The 13,893-nt window shown below is 38.0% G+C and overlaps 1 protein-coding gene across 5 annotated transcripts in view; it reads left to right on the top strand.

Annotated features, from left to right (window-relative positions):
* tmem131l (transmembrane 131 like) overlaps window positions 1-13,893 on the top strand; it is a 97,119-nt gene that overhangs the window by 40,910 nt on the left and 42,316 nt on the right. For all 5 annotated transcript variants that reach the window (XM_022667220.2, XM_049472557.1, XM_049472558.1 and 2 more), the window contains exons 5-9: window positions 3,827-3,950; window positions 5,355-5,471; window positions 6,390-6,497; window positions 10,064-10,141; window positions 12,560-12,716. In XM_022667220.2, coding sequence (XP_022522941.2) covers window positions 3,827-3,950; window positions 5,355-5,471; window positions 6,390-6,497; window positions 10,064-10,141; window positions 12,560-12,716 — 584 coding nt within the window. The remainder of the gene's footprint in view (window positions 1-3,826; window positions 3,951-5,354; window positions 5,472-6,389; window positions 6,498-10,063; window positions 10,142-12,559; window positions 12,717-13,893) is intronic.

Here is a 13,893-nt window from a genome sequence, read left to right on the forward strand (position 1 = left end):
TTATTGTGACACCACATGTGGAGTGTTGTTATTATAACACCACATGTGAAGTGTTGTTATTGTGATACCACATGTGGAGTGTTGTTATTGTGATACCACATGTGAAGTGTTGTTATTGTAACACCACATGTGGAGTGTTGTTATTATAACACCACATGTGAAGTGTTGTTATTGTGACACCACATGTGAAGTGTTGTTATTGTGATACCACATGTGGAGTGTTGTTATTGTGACACCACATGTGGAGTGTTGTTATTGTGACACCACATGTGGAGTGTTGTTATTGTGACATCACATGTGGAGTGTTGTTATTATAACACCACATGTGGAGTGTTGTTATTGTGACACCACATATGAAGTGTTGTTATTGTGACACCACATGTGGAGTGTTGTTATTATACCACATGTGAAGTGTTGTTATTGTGATACCACATGTGGAGTGTTGTTATTGTGATACCACATGTGGAGTGTTGTTATTGTGACACCACATGCGGAGTGTTGTTATTGTGACACCACATGCGGAGTGTTGTTATTGTGACATCACATGTGGAGTGTTGTTATTGTGACACCACATGTGGAGTGTTGTTATTGTGACACCACATGTGGAGTGTTGTTATTGTGACACCACATGTGGAGTGTTGTTATTGTGACACCACATGCGGAGTGTTGTTATTGTGACATCACATGTGGAGTGTTGTTATTGTGACATCACATGTGGAGTGTTGTTATTATAACACCACATGTGAAGTGTTGTTATTGTGACACCACATGTGGAGATTTGTTATTGTGACATCACATGCGGACTGTTGTTATTGTGACATCACATGTGGAGATTAGGGGTGAGCGATATGGCTCTAAAATAATATCATGATATTTCAGGGTATTTTTGCGATAGGAAAACTAAAATAATTCATTCATTTCAGGAATATAGTATAATAGTCTAACAGTATAATCATAATGTGGCAAAATAAATAATATAGCATAAAATAATATAATGCAGCAAATAATATTGCAGAATATTTAGTGCATGCATATAAACTGCAAACTAAAACAATTATACAATAAATACACCTAAAGCTTCACAGTAAATTATAGACTACTTTTAAGACAGAACAGCCCTGTTATCACAATATGGATTTTTAATATCATGATATTTCTGCATCACGATATATTGTATATGATATAATATTGCCCACCTCTAGTGGAGATTTGTTGTTTATTGTGGCATCACACACGGAGAGCTGTCATTGTTGATTGTGACATCACACACGGAGAGCTGTCATTGTTGATTGTGACATCACACACGGAGAGCTGTCATTGTTGATTGTGACATCACACACTGAGAGCTGTCATTGTTGATTGTGACATCACACACTGAGCTGTCATTGTTGATTGTGGCATCACACATGAGGAGCTGTCTTTGTTGATTGTGACATCAAACACGGAGAGCTGTCGTTGTTGATTGTGACATCACACACGGAGAGCTATCATTGTTGATTGTGACATCACACACTAAGAGCTGACATTGTTGATTGTGGCATCACACACTGATATCTGTCATTGTTGATTGTGACATCACACACGGCGAGCTGTCGTTGTTGATTGTGACATCACACATGGAGAGCTGTCATTGTTGATTGTGACATCACACACTGAGAGCTGTCATTGTTGATTGTGACATCACATGTCGAGTGTTGTTAATGTGACAACAAATGTGGAGTAGTTGATCGTGACACCACACGTGGAATGTTGTTGATTGTGACATCACATGTTAAATGTCATTGTTGATTGTGATCTCACACGTGGAGGGCTGTTGTTGATTGAGTGGACACTGTTGATGAATTCTGGATTGTGTTGTGATTAAATTGATAATTGTTTTAATCGAGATACAACACTAGTCTGTTTTTGTGTGTCAAAATGTTATTTTGAGTGATGCACAGGATATGCTGTGTGTTGTTAGGACTGTGTTGAAGCTATGTGTTGTTAGGAGCGTTAGCATTTTAGCATCTCCCCTCCTCTGCAGCTTTGATGATGACCTTTGACCTTCGTGCCCCGTCAGGCTGAGTCTGAAAGTGGAACTCTGGGCTTTTAATAGAGGTCTGGGTCTTTGCTGTTCAGCTTTTATCTCTGTAGGTGCAGCGTATGATCTCACTGTGATCTCCTCCACAGGTGCTGCAGATCTGCGTGTGTGAGTGTGTATAGTGGTGTGAAGGTGTGGTGAGAAACAGAGAGACAGGTGTTTATAATGTAATTAGAAAGGCATGAATGATACCAGCTTCTGATACTCAGTGATTAGAGTACGTTACTGCACTGGTGAACAGCTTTATCACTAAAATCCTGACATATATCAAATATATATATTTAGCTCCTTCTCCACAGCACGTCCTGAGTGGTTAGACCACCTTAACATCAGATTTCACACATCCAACACCTTACCTTAGCCCCGCCCCCTCCTCACTCTCCTCCTGTCATTGTAGAGTAGTGCTATTTTCTATTGTGACATCACATGTGGAGTGTTTTCATGGTTAATTGTGACATCACATGTGGAGTGTTTTCATGGTTAATTGTGACATTAGATGTGGAGTGTTTTCATGGTTAATTGTGACATCACATGTGGAGTGTTTCCATGGTTAATTGTGACATTAGATGTGGAGTGTTTTCATGGTTAATTGTGACATCACATGTGGAGTGTTTCCATGGTTAATTGTGACATTAGATGTGGAGTGTTTTCATGGTTAATTGTGACATCACATGTGGAGTGTTTTCATGGTTAATTGTGACATTAGATGTGGAGTGTTTTCATGGTTAATTGTGACATCACATGTGGAGTGTTTCCATGGTTAATTGTGACATTAGATGTGGAGTGTTTTCATGGTTGTGACATCACATGTAAAGTGTTTTCATGGTTAATTGTGACATCACATGTGGAGTGTTTTCATGGTTAATTGTGACATTAGATGTGGAGTGTTTTCATGGTTAATTGTGACATCACATGTGGAGTGTTTCCATGGTTAATTGTGACATTAGATGTGGAGTGTTTTCATGGTTAATTGTGACATCACATGTGGAGTGTTTTCATGGTTAATTGTGACATTAGATGTGGAGTGTTTTCATGGTTAATTGTGACATCACATGTGGAGTGTTTCCATGGTTAATTGTGACATTAGATGTGGAGTGTTTTCATGGTTGTGACATCACATGTAAAGTGTTTTCATGGTTAATTGCGACATCCCATGTGGAGTGTTTTCATGGTTAATTGTGACATCAAATGCAGAATGTCGTTGTTAATTGTGACATCACACATGAAGTAGTGTTATTGTTGATTGTGACATCACACGTGGAGTGTTTTCATGGTTAATTGTGACAGGTCCCGATTCGATTCAACATCAATTAATTAAGGGAAATTTCAGTTACAATAAAATGTTATTTTGAATATGAAATGTTGTAATTATGCAAGAAACACTCAAACGTTCATAAAGCAAACGTTGATAAAATATTGTTTATAAAAATGTGTTGATTCCAAAATTCACTGTGCATAACTACTTATTTACTTACTAAATATGTAAAAATCACATGTTCAGATGATTCTGTCATTTTAAAGCAAAAATAATCACTGACAAAATCGACTAATCGGAAAAATAATCGACAGATAAAAATAGTCGACCACCAGAATAATCACTAGCTGCAGCCAATAGCTTTAGGATGGGTTTGAGTGCCAGAACATACCGTACCTAATAACTAATGTTGTTATGGGTACATGCAGTCAGATGCTCACAACTAATGTTTGTTTGTCTGTTTGTTTGTTTGTTTGTTTGTTTGCTTGCAGGCCCGTCGGACTCCCGCGAGCTGAAACCATATACATTCATAACCCCAGTGCAGAGCTGCCGGTTACCCTGCAGTCCATCTACACAACCAGCACACACTTCCACATGCCTTCCTTCCACAGACGGGTGAGTGTGCGTGTGCCTGTGCGTGTGTGTGCGTGCGTGTCTGTGTGTGCATGTGCACACTGACTGAATCATGTCCTACCTCAGATTGTGTATGGTAATTGATTTATTGTGAGATCAGTGTGTGAAAAGCACCCAAACAAAGACATTTGGAGAGCTTCTGGCTCTGTTAGCATAGCTATCCTGGCTGTTAGGGATGTGGCTAATCTGTTTTTAGCCCAGTCAACGTCAGCTTCTGTGTCTGTTAGAATTACAGCTTTTGCCTGGCTGTTAGCCTCACAGCTAATGCATGGTTGCACATGCTTGCATGGTTGGCTTCTGTGTCTATTAGCATTGCAGCTTTAGCTTGACTTTTAGCATTGTGGTTAATCTTACCTTTGCAGCTATAGCCTGGCTGTTAGCGTTGTGGCTAATCTTAGCATTGCAGCTTTAGCCTGGGTGTTAGTCTTGTGGTTGATTTTTCTTTTCAGCCTAGTCAAGGCCGGCTTCTGTGTCTGTAAGCATTGCAGCTTTAGCCTGGGTGTTAGCATTGTACTTAAACTTATTACAGACAAACCAAGTCTCCCTGAATCTGCGGGAGTCTCCCGCATTTCGGTAGCGGCTCCCTGATGCCCGCGAGTCACATATAATCTCCCGGAATTCAGAACGAGTGCCCCACAAACACGCACACAGGCCACAGACTTCTTTTCTCTAATCGCGTGTGGGAAGGAGAGAGAGAAAACAGAGAGGGTTCTGATTGGCCGGTTCTCTGCAAAGAGTCTGTGAGACAGCCAATCAGTTTTTAGTGTGGGTGGGCAGTGTTTTTCCCCCCTTCCGGACGGGATTTGTTAAGAGAGTGAGAGAAAGCAGATCATGGCGGAGGCAATATTAATAATTATTGTAATATTGTATGAAATGTTTTTGATGTTGTGCAATTTCTTGTGATATTGTTACTGTCAATTTTTGTCAAATAAAAAAAAAAGCATAGGCAGGAAAGCAGAGGCAGGGTCTTCCAAAAAGAAAAAAAGATAAAACTCATTTCATTTAACCTCTGAATACTCTAAATTTATAAAAAAAAAACGTAAAATTAATTAATATAAGATGAAAGTTACGTTATCCTTTGGTTTGTAGGTTGATTTTTTTTTTTTTTTGGAGGGGGGGGGGGGGGGGGGGATTGGAACCTCCCTGAAATCAGCTTTTGCAACTTGGGATGTCTGTTATTATTGCAGCTGTAGCCTGGCTGTTAGCATTGTGGCTAATCCACTCAGCCCAGTCAAGGCCGGCTTCTGTGTATATTAGCATTTAACTTTTAAGACACAATAAATAAGTGATTTAAAGTATTTAAAGTAAATCTGGAGTAAATCTGCTGAATTCCTGAGTTCTGAAGCTATAAGTGACGGTCTGTTTGTATTCTCTGTGCTGTTGCAGGTGATTCCACCCAGAGGGAAGACTTCTTTTAAACTGGTTTTCCTCCCGACAGAGGAGGGCAATGTAGAAAACTCTTTATTTATTAACACATCAACCCACGGGGTCATAACATACCAGGTGAGATATGTTCTGTCAGCTGATCAGAGATTACACTTCATACAGTAATGCAGGTTCACGATACACGATTTCAGACCAGTTATTCACTCAATATCTCATTGCCCGGCAAATAAACAGCATACTAAATATCTGATCCAGTGGGTGACTGGGAGTCAGGAACGGTGGCTACCAACAGAGAGAAAATCATGCGTCCAAAACACATCTTCTGCATGACCAGAGCCAATAATGGAGAGCAATTTCTGTCCCCTGTTTTATTATTTAATCACTATTAAACTGTAGAGGGCGCTCACGAGTGAGTCCTGTAAGAATGGGAGTGAATCAATTTTTTCTAGTTAAAATAATAAGTAGTTTTCCTTTAATTTTAGAAAGTAGAATAATGTGTTTAATGGTACCTGTAAATTTTCCTTTTCCAACAATAAACAGGATTTAGTCATTTATTGCTAAAGTGAGCTGATTGGCTGCTTGGTAATCTGATGCTGGGAGTTTAAAGGGTTTATAACTGGAGTTTAAAAGCTTAAAACATTATGTCTGCAGTAATTAAACATTTGACATAAGTACATATTTTAATATAAAACTAATGCTAAAAACTAAAAATAATTTAATGTAGAGATTTTCTTTTTTCTCAGAGAGACACTAGTTATCGTGTGTTTAGTTCTGGTGTGTTCTATGTGCGATTTCTCATGGTGAATAATTGTGTAATTTGTGACCCCCTGTCACTGATTAGTCATGTAGTGTGAACATCACAACCACTGAAGGACTCGTGATTACAGCACAACCACAATAATAGTTTAAAGCTGCAAGTGTAAGATCACTTATTACACACACACACACACTCTGTTCCTGTTTTATATTTATGTGTAGTTATTAAAATTTCTTTCTTTCTCTGTCTCTTTCTGTCTGTCTCTCTCTCTCTCTCAGGTGTTTGGTGTGGGAGTCAGTAGTGCTGGCTCAGTTAAAGATGAGCAGAAGAGAGACAGTGTGTTGATATTTCCTCACATTCAGAGCATTAAGCTGACACAAACTCAGGTAAAACACACACACACACTGCATGATATTCAAATGTAAATGTAGATTATCTCTACTATTTTATACTATTTTATATTTTCCTACAATTATCTGAACTTTCTCCTCCTTACATTTTAAGAACAGCCCTGTTCAATAAAAGCCCTATCCAGATAAATCTCTCCATCCAGACAGAGTGAATCTGATTGTGATTGGATGTAGAGAAGTATAAACACATACTGTTCTGACTCCCTATTGGTTTATACTGTGATCCATCACACCTGCACCCCCCCACACACACACTCCAGCAAGAGAACTCCAGACAAACTCCAGTCCAGCTAAGCTTCTACATTAATATATTTACATTCTACTAAAATACATTCATTATTAATAAACATATATGCAGCTGAAACATTAGGGAACAGCCTGGTGCAAAAATCCCAAATTATATTATCAACAATTAAATATTTAATATTTAAATATTTTAACATTGTAGTTATACATTATGGCTTTTAGTAAAATGTGTTTTGGGGAGGGGGGGTAATAGTGCACTATAGGACTCTGTGGGCGTGGCCTAAGCTTTTGTTTTTAATGGCTTTATTTTTTACTTTTACTTTTATACTTTAAGTAGTTTTGAAACCAGTACTTTTTTTAAAACACTTTCGCTTAAAGAGTAAAACGCTTGAGTTGATCCTTTTTTTTAGCTTCGACAGAAGTATTTTATTACTATTAACCCGAGTATCTATACTTCAGTTATTAAATTAGTTTAGCGACTATTTAATAATTGATTTGAATCAGTTTAATTGATTAGTTGTTGCAGATCTACTGCATGTGCATCAGACATGCAGATATGCAGGATCTGCTGCTGAAACCGAGGCGACAGTGGACCTGCTCTCTCATCTCTCACTCTCACGCTGCGCTCTCGCGTCTCGCAGGCTGTGTGGTGCAGAAGTGTGCGAGAGTGTGTGTGGTGTAGTGGTGAACGCAGACCACAGTCAAATGTCAGTTAGCAGCGTCTCTCCTCCGCTGGGTTTGCATGTTATCATTTATTTATTAGCATGGCTCAAAGCGCCGCCGCGCTGCAGCAGCTCTGCTCTCTCTCACTGAATTCCTTCATTCAATAAACACCACTTATCTGGATTAAAGTGCTGCTTTATGTGCTGATAGAGATGCAAAATATATTTTAATAAAGCGCTGCATGATTTTGGAGTTTAAGAACCCTTTCAGTTTTTCTGTATTTGCCCATAAATGTGTGATCTTTAATTAGATTTTATTAAACTTGACATTCATTTCACAGACAGTCCTGAAAAACAGGTCTGAAAAAAACATGATACTACCACCACCGTGCTTCACACTGGAATGTGGTGTTTTCCTTTCATCAAACATAAAAACAATCAATTCATTTGAGCTTGTTCAACATTCAATTGGATAAACTGCAGTTATCTTGATTAAAGAGCTGCTTTATGTGCTGATAGAGATGCAAAATACACTTTATTGTGGAAAATTACAATGAATCTATGACAGATCTGTGGCAAGATCTCTGGCAAAAATATGTATGTGGTGCAGCAACAACTACTGCTAAAGTTTTTGGTACACTTTAGTAGACCATCATGCTTAGGGTCATTGTCTTGCTGAATGACCCACGTTCTCTTGAGATTCACTTCACAGACAGTCCTGAAAAACAGGCCCAAACCATGATACTACCACCACCTTGTTTCACAGATAGGATGAGGTTTTTAGGCTGGAGTGTAGTGTTTTCGTTTCTCCAAACATAACCCAAACAAACAATTATTTTGAGTTTATTTAACGATCAATTTTGTAATGATCAATTAAGCACTCTAAATATTTGATCTTTTATCAGATTTTATTAAACTATATAAAAAGTCCAAAAATAGTAAGATAATGCAAAATTGCATTATATCTATAAGTGGCTAAACTAATGGGATGAGGTTTTATGGCTGGAATGCATAGTTTTCCTTTCTCCAAACATAACAAAAACAATCAATTAATTTGAGTTTGTTCAACAATCAATTAGATAAAGTTCAGTTATCTGGATTAAAGAGCTGCACTGCATGATTTTGAGGTTTGTAAACCCTTTCAATTTGTCTAGATTTGTCCATAAATTTGATCTTTTATCAATTTTTATGAAGATATATAAAAAGTACAAAAATAGTAGGATAATACAAAATTACATTATATCTATGAGTGGCACAAGTATGTGCAATAACTACATCTAAAATTTGTTGGTACCTTTAAAAAAAACACATCATGCTTAGGGTCATTGTCTTGCTGCATGACCCACGTTCTCTTGAGATTTAGTTTAAAAACAGGTCCAAACACTGATACTACCACCACCATGTTTCACAGATGGGGTGAGATTTTAACTTGAAAACGTTTAGTTCAGTTATTGCTGTGAAGGAGGAAAACCACAGCAGATACTGAAAACAAAGGTTCGTTTTTGTATAATTTTCCTCAATAAATAAATGATCTACTTTTAAGACTTCTGGTGATGATTTATATCATATAAATGCAGAAATATAGAAGTTTCTAAAATGTTCACAAACTTCCAAGCACCACTGTGATCCTTTAAATGTGCTATAAAATGCATTTAATATGGCTTCATTAATTTCTTTTTAAATCGTGTTTTAATCATTAAATTAATTCTTAAATATTTGATAACCACCAGAAAGCGTCAGTACTGTGGGAGGCTCTGGGGTTTCCCCGGCCGCGCTGGGAGAAGATGTAGATGTCTGTGTGGTTTCCCTTTTCTAGCATAGATTTAAATAGATCTCTGCTTTGTTTTGAAGTATGTGTTTTACTGCAGAACACATGAACATACAGCTTCTCTCTCTCTCTCTCTCTTCCTTTTTCTTTTCATCTTTCTAGAGTTCTAACTTTATGTACGTCCAGATATAAACACACAGTATGCTCTTGATATACTAACACTGGGATCTAGAAGTGATTTTTACATTGAAACCCCTAAATATAATCCAGTGCAATCAATTCAGAGCCTTCATTAGTCTTAACTTAATGAGTTAATCGAGTTAATTCAGCTGTGTGTAATTTAGTCTCAGTATAAATAAACTGACAGATCCAGAGAAGCAGCCGAGAGGCCCATGATCACTCTGGAGGAGCTGCAGAGATCCACAGCTCAGGTGGATCAGGAGAATCTGTCCACAGGACAACTAAAAGTCCTGCTCTCCACAAATCTGATCTTTATGGAGTGGAAGAAGAAAAACAATGTTGAACAAAAGACGCAAGAAGTGCTGTTTGCAGTTTGTAGCTACAAGCTACAGTAGGAACACAGTAAACATGTGGAGGAAGGTTCTGTGCTCAGATCAGACCAAAGCTAAACTTTTTGGGCCTAAATGTAAAAAAATGCGCTATGTGTGGAGGAAAAAAGTAACACTGTTCATCACCCTGAACACACCATCCATCCCCACTGTGAAACATAGTGGTGGCAGCATCATGCTGTGGGGATGCTTTTCTTTAGCAGGGACAGATTTAGGAAGCTGATGGAAAGATGGATGGAGATAGAAATCTTGTTTTCTTGCATTAATGTTGTTTTTTCCTCTCTTTTTTTTTAACAGGAGGATGCTCTAAATATGACCATCCTGGGCCTGCTGCTAGACTGCACTCTCCCCAAAGCTCTCCGCACACACCCACAGGTACACCCCTCACACTTTTTTTTAGTTTTAGGAGTTTTAGAAGAATTACTTTTAGTGCTGTTTCTAAACACAGTTTGAAAGATTCTGTCAAGTATCATCTGCAAATGGTTTAAAGATCCATTAAAGCAGTTTAATGGAGTTTTGATGGACTGTAGTGTTTGGAGAGTGATGTCATTAAGACATGATAAAGCATGTTTGGTAGGTAGGTCTGTAATGATAACAATGTTTTGTAGACAATATATTATTCCAGACATTATTGCGATAAACAAAATTATTGTTATTTTAAGACCAGTAAATGCCACTGATATAATGTTAATAGTATACCATAACAAAGCAGTTATTGTTTATAGTTTATAGACAAGAATATTTTAGTTAATAATAGATTGGTAACTATACAGCTCTGGAAAAAATTAAGAGAGCTCTTCAGTTTCTGAATCAGTTTCTCTGATTTTGCTATTTATAGGTTTATGTTTGAGTAAAATGAACATTGTTGTTTTATTCTATAAACTACAGAGAACATTTCTCCCAAATTCCAAATACAAATATTGTCATTTAGAGCATTTATTTGCAGAAAATTAGAAATGGCTGAAATAACAAAAGAGATGCAGAGCTTTCATATCTCAAATAATGGAAAGAAAACAAGTTCATATTCATAAAGTGTTAAGAGTTTAGAAATCAATATTTGGTGGAATAACCCTGGTTTTTAATCACAGTTTTAATTTCATGCATCTTGGCATCATGTTCTCCTCCACCAGTCTTACACACTGCTTTTGGATAACTTTATGCTGCTTTACTCCTGGTGCAAAAATTCAAGCAGTTCAGTTTGGTTTGATGGCTTGTGATGATCCATCTTCCTCTTGATTATATTCCAGAGGTTTTCAATTTGGTAAAATCAAAGAAACTCATCATTTTTAAGTGCTCTCTTATTATTTTCCAGAGCTGTATGCTTTTATCTTTACACAAAAGTCACACAAACACAGACTGCAGTTTTGCTGCTGCTGTAGTCTTTCACACTGTAAGATCACTCTGTGTGTAATACATCTATATAATATGAGTGTTACATTTTGAACTGAATTAAAAAAAAATAGTTTTCAATGATATTCAAATTTTTTGAGATGCACTTAGTGCTAGTGGTTGTTCTGTTTTGGGGATGGTGGTTTTTGATTGACAGTACAGGTATTTGGTGCAAAATAAGGGGACTTTTACGCTTGATTTTATGAGGGTGATGCTGTTTTTGGTTTTTGGTTTGTTTTTAGTCATCAGTGTGAGTGTTAGCAGTTCTAAATCTGTAAGTGTTGTGTTTGCTGTTGGTTTAGCCGGAGTTCATGAGGTGGTGTTCAGCTGTGTGTTTCTAGGTGGTGGTGTTAATCCTGTGACGTTGATCTCGGGTCTTTGTCACCTACTTACTCAGGATTGTGGGTTATATAGAGCGTGACCCAGACGTTCTGGAGAATTCAGCAGTGCAGCTGATCCGACTATCAGATAAATATATACAGAATAAAAATACATACAGTTCTCTAAAAAAATAAAAGAGCACTTAAAAATGATGATTTTCTTCGATTTGACCAAATTAAAAACCTCTGGAATATAATCAAGAGGAAGATTGGTAACCTGGGTGTCATGGTTGATGACCAGCTTCTCTTCACGCACCATGTGGCCTCAGTTGCTCGATCCTGCCGCTTTGCGCTTTACAACATTGGAAAAATTCGACCGTTTCTGACGCAACAGGCCACCCAACTCCTGGTACAAGCTGTGGTAATCTCACGCCTCGACTACTGCAATGCCGTACTAACTGGCCTCCCGGCCTGTGTAGTAAAACCACTACAGATGATTCAGAATGCAGCAGCATGTCTGGTCTTCAACCAGCCAAAACGGGCACATGTCACTCCGCTGCTCATTGAGCTCCACTGGCTACCGGTTGCTGTTGTCTGCCAAATGTAATGTAATGTAATGTAATGTAAAAGATTGATGATCTCAAGCCATCAAACCAAGCTGAACTGCTTGAATTTTTTGCACCAGGAGTAAAGGCATAAAGTTATCCAAAAGACTGGTGGAGGAGAACATGGTGCCAAAATGCATAAAAAACTGTGATTAAAAGACTGGGTTATTCAACCACATTTTGTTTTCTGAACTCTATTTGAGGTCTGAGAGCTCTGCATCGTTTTTGTTGTTTCAGCTATTTCTCATTTTCTGCAAATAAATGCTCTAAATGACAATATTTTTATTTGGAATTTGGGAGAAATGTTGTCTGTAGTTTATAGAATAAACAATGTTCATTTTACTCAAACATAAACCTATAAATAGCAAAATCAGAGAAACTGATTCAGAAACTCTAGTGGTCTTTGTATGTGTGTGCGATTACAGTAACATGATTTTAATGAGTTCTTCTATCTCTCTCTCTCTCTGTGTCTCTCTCAGAGCTCGTGTTTTGGAGCTGAGGAGGAAGGTCGTCTGTCTCTTCAGATCAGTCTGGCTGAGAGAGGAGAGAGGCCGGCTCATCTGGATAAACTCAAGCCCTACGTGCTGGAGAACATCATGGTGCTGCTAGTCCTCCCACCACTAGGTGGAGCCACATGTACGTACCACTGAGTTTGCAGACCTTGCAGACAATGAGATAGATAATAGATTGTTAGGCATCAAGTAGCAGCACATAATACGAAAGATGTACATATGTTTTTTTTTATTATTTATTTATTTATAAGTTTACCGCTGTGTGGTGGTGGGGTAGCTTAAGTTAAGCTGACGTTTGTTTACAGTAAGATTAGATTTCCAGATGTCCACTAAGGCTGGATGCAGCAGCATTACCATTAATGTCTAACAGCTAGTTCCAACTTCGGTTAACACTAGTAAATGCCACCAGCGCTACACTGAGCAACCCTGAGTGTTCCGGTAAGCCAGGACGCTATCAGCTAGCAGTTTGTCCCATGTATCTTGTTTTAACACAGTAAACACATGTTATACAGACTAAATAAACAGTCTCATATACTCACCTCTGAACAGTAAAATAGCTAGCGCTGTGTTTAGCGGCTAATACTAATGTTGCTCCAGCAGTGATAGCTGGGTTAGCAGCAGGCTACAGTCCGATATACTCACCTCTGAACAGGGAAATAGTGGTTAGCAGCTTTAACTCTGTACTTCAGTGGACTGGCTTTACTGCTCCTTAATACCTGACTGGTAGAATTCATACATAAGGATCACCAGATTATAAGGAGCTCTGATCATTTTTGGGGACATTAAAGAATTTTAAGTGCAGCTTATAGTCAGAAAAATACAGTAGATTTTTGAGTGGGAAACACTGAAGATATGACACTTTGATACAGTGTAAAGTAGTTAGTGTACAGCTACAGTATAACAGTGTAAATATACTGTTCCCTTAAAATAACTCAACACACAGACTTAAATGTCTAAAACACTGCAACAAAAGTGATACAAGCCTTAGTTAAAATGTGAAAATGGACATATTGTGCCCAAAGTGTTTATATTTTCTCTGGCCACCGTTATTTTTAACTCCCTTGCTAATAGAGTTCACTAGAGATTCACAGGTTTTCACCTCCATAATGTCACAGAACTGGTGGTGGATGTTGAAGACCTTGTGCTTTTCCACTTTCCGTTTGAGGATGCCCCACAGATGCTCAGTATGGTTTAGTTCTGGAGATATACTTGGCCAGTCCATCGCCTTTACCCTCTTTAGCAAAGTTTCTTTAGTTTCTTTAGCAAAGCTGTGGTTGTTTGAGAGGTGTGTTTCTGATTTC

Source organism: Astyanax mexicanus, chromosome 25 (genome assembly GCF_023375975.1).
Source record: "Astyanax mexicanus isolate ESR-SI-001 chromosome 25, AstMex3_surface, whole genome shotgun sequence".
Classification (NCBI taxonomy): domain Eukaryota; kingdom Metazoa; phylum Chordata; class Actinopteri; order Characiformes; family Acestrorhamphidae; genus Astyanax; species Astyanax mexicanus.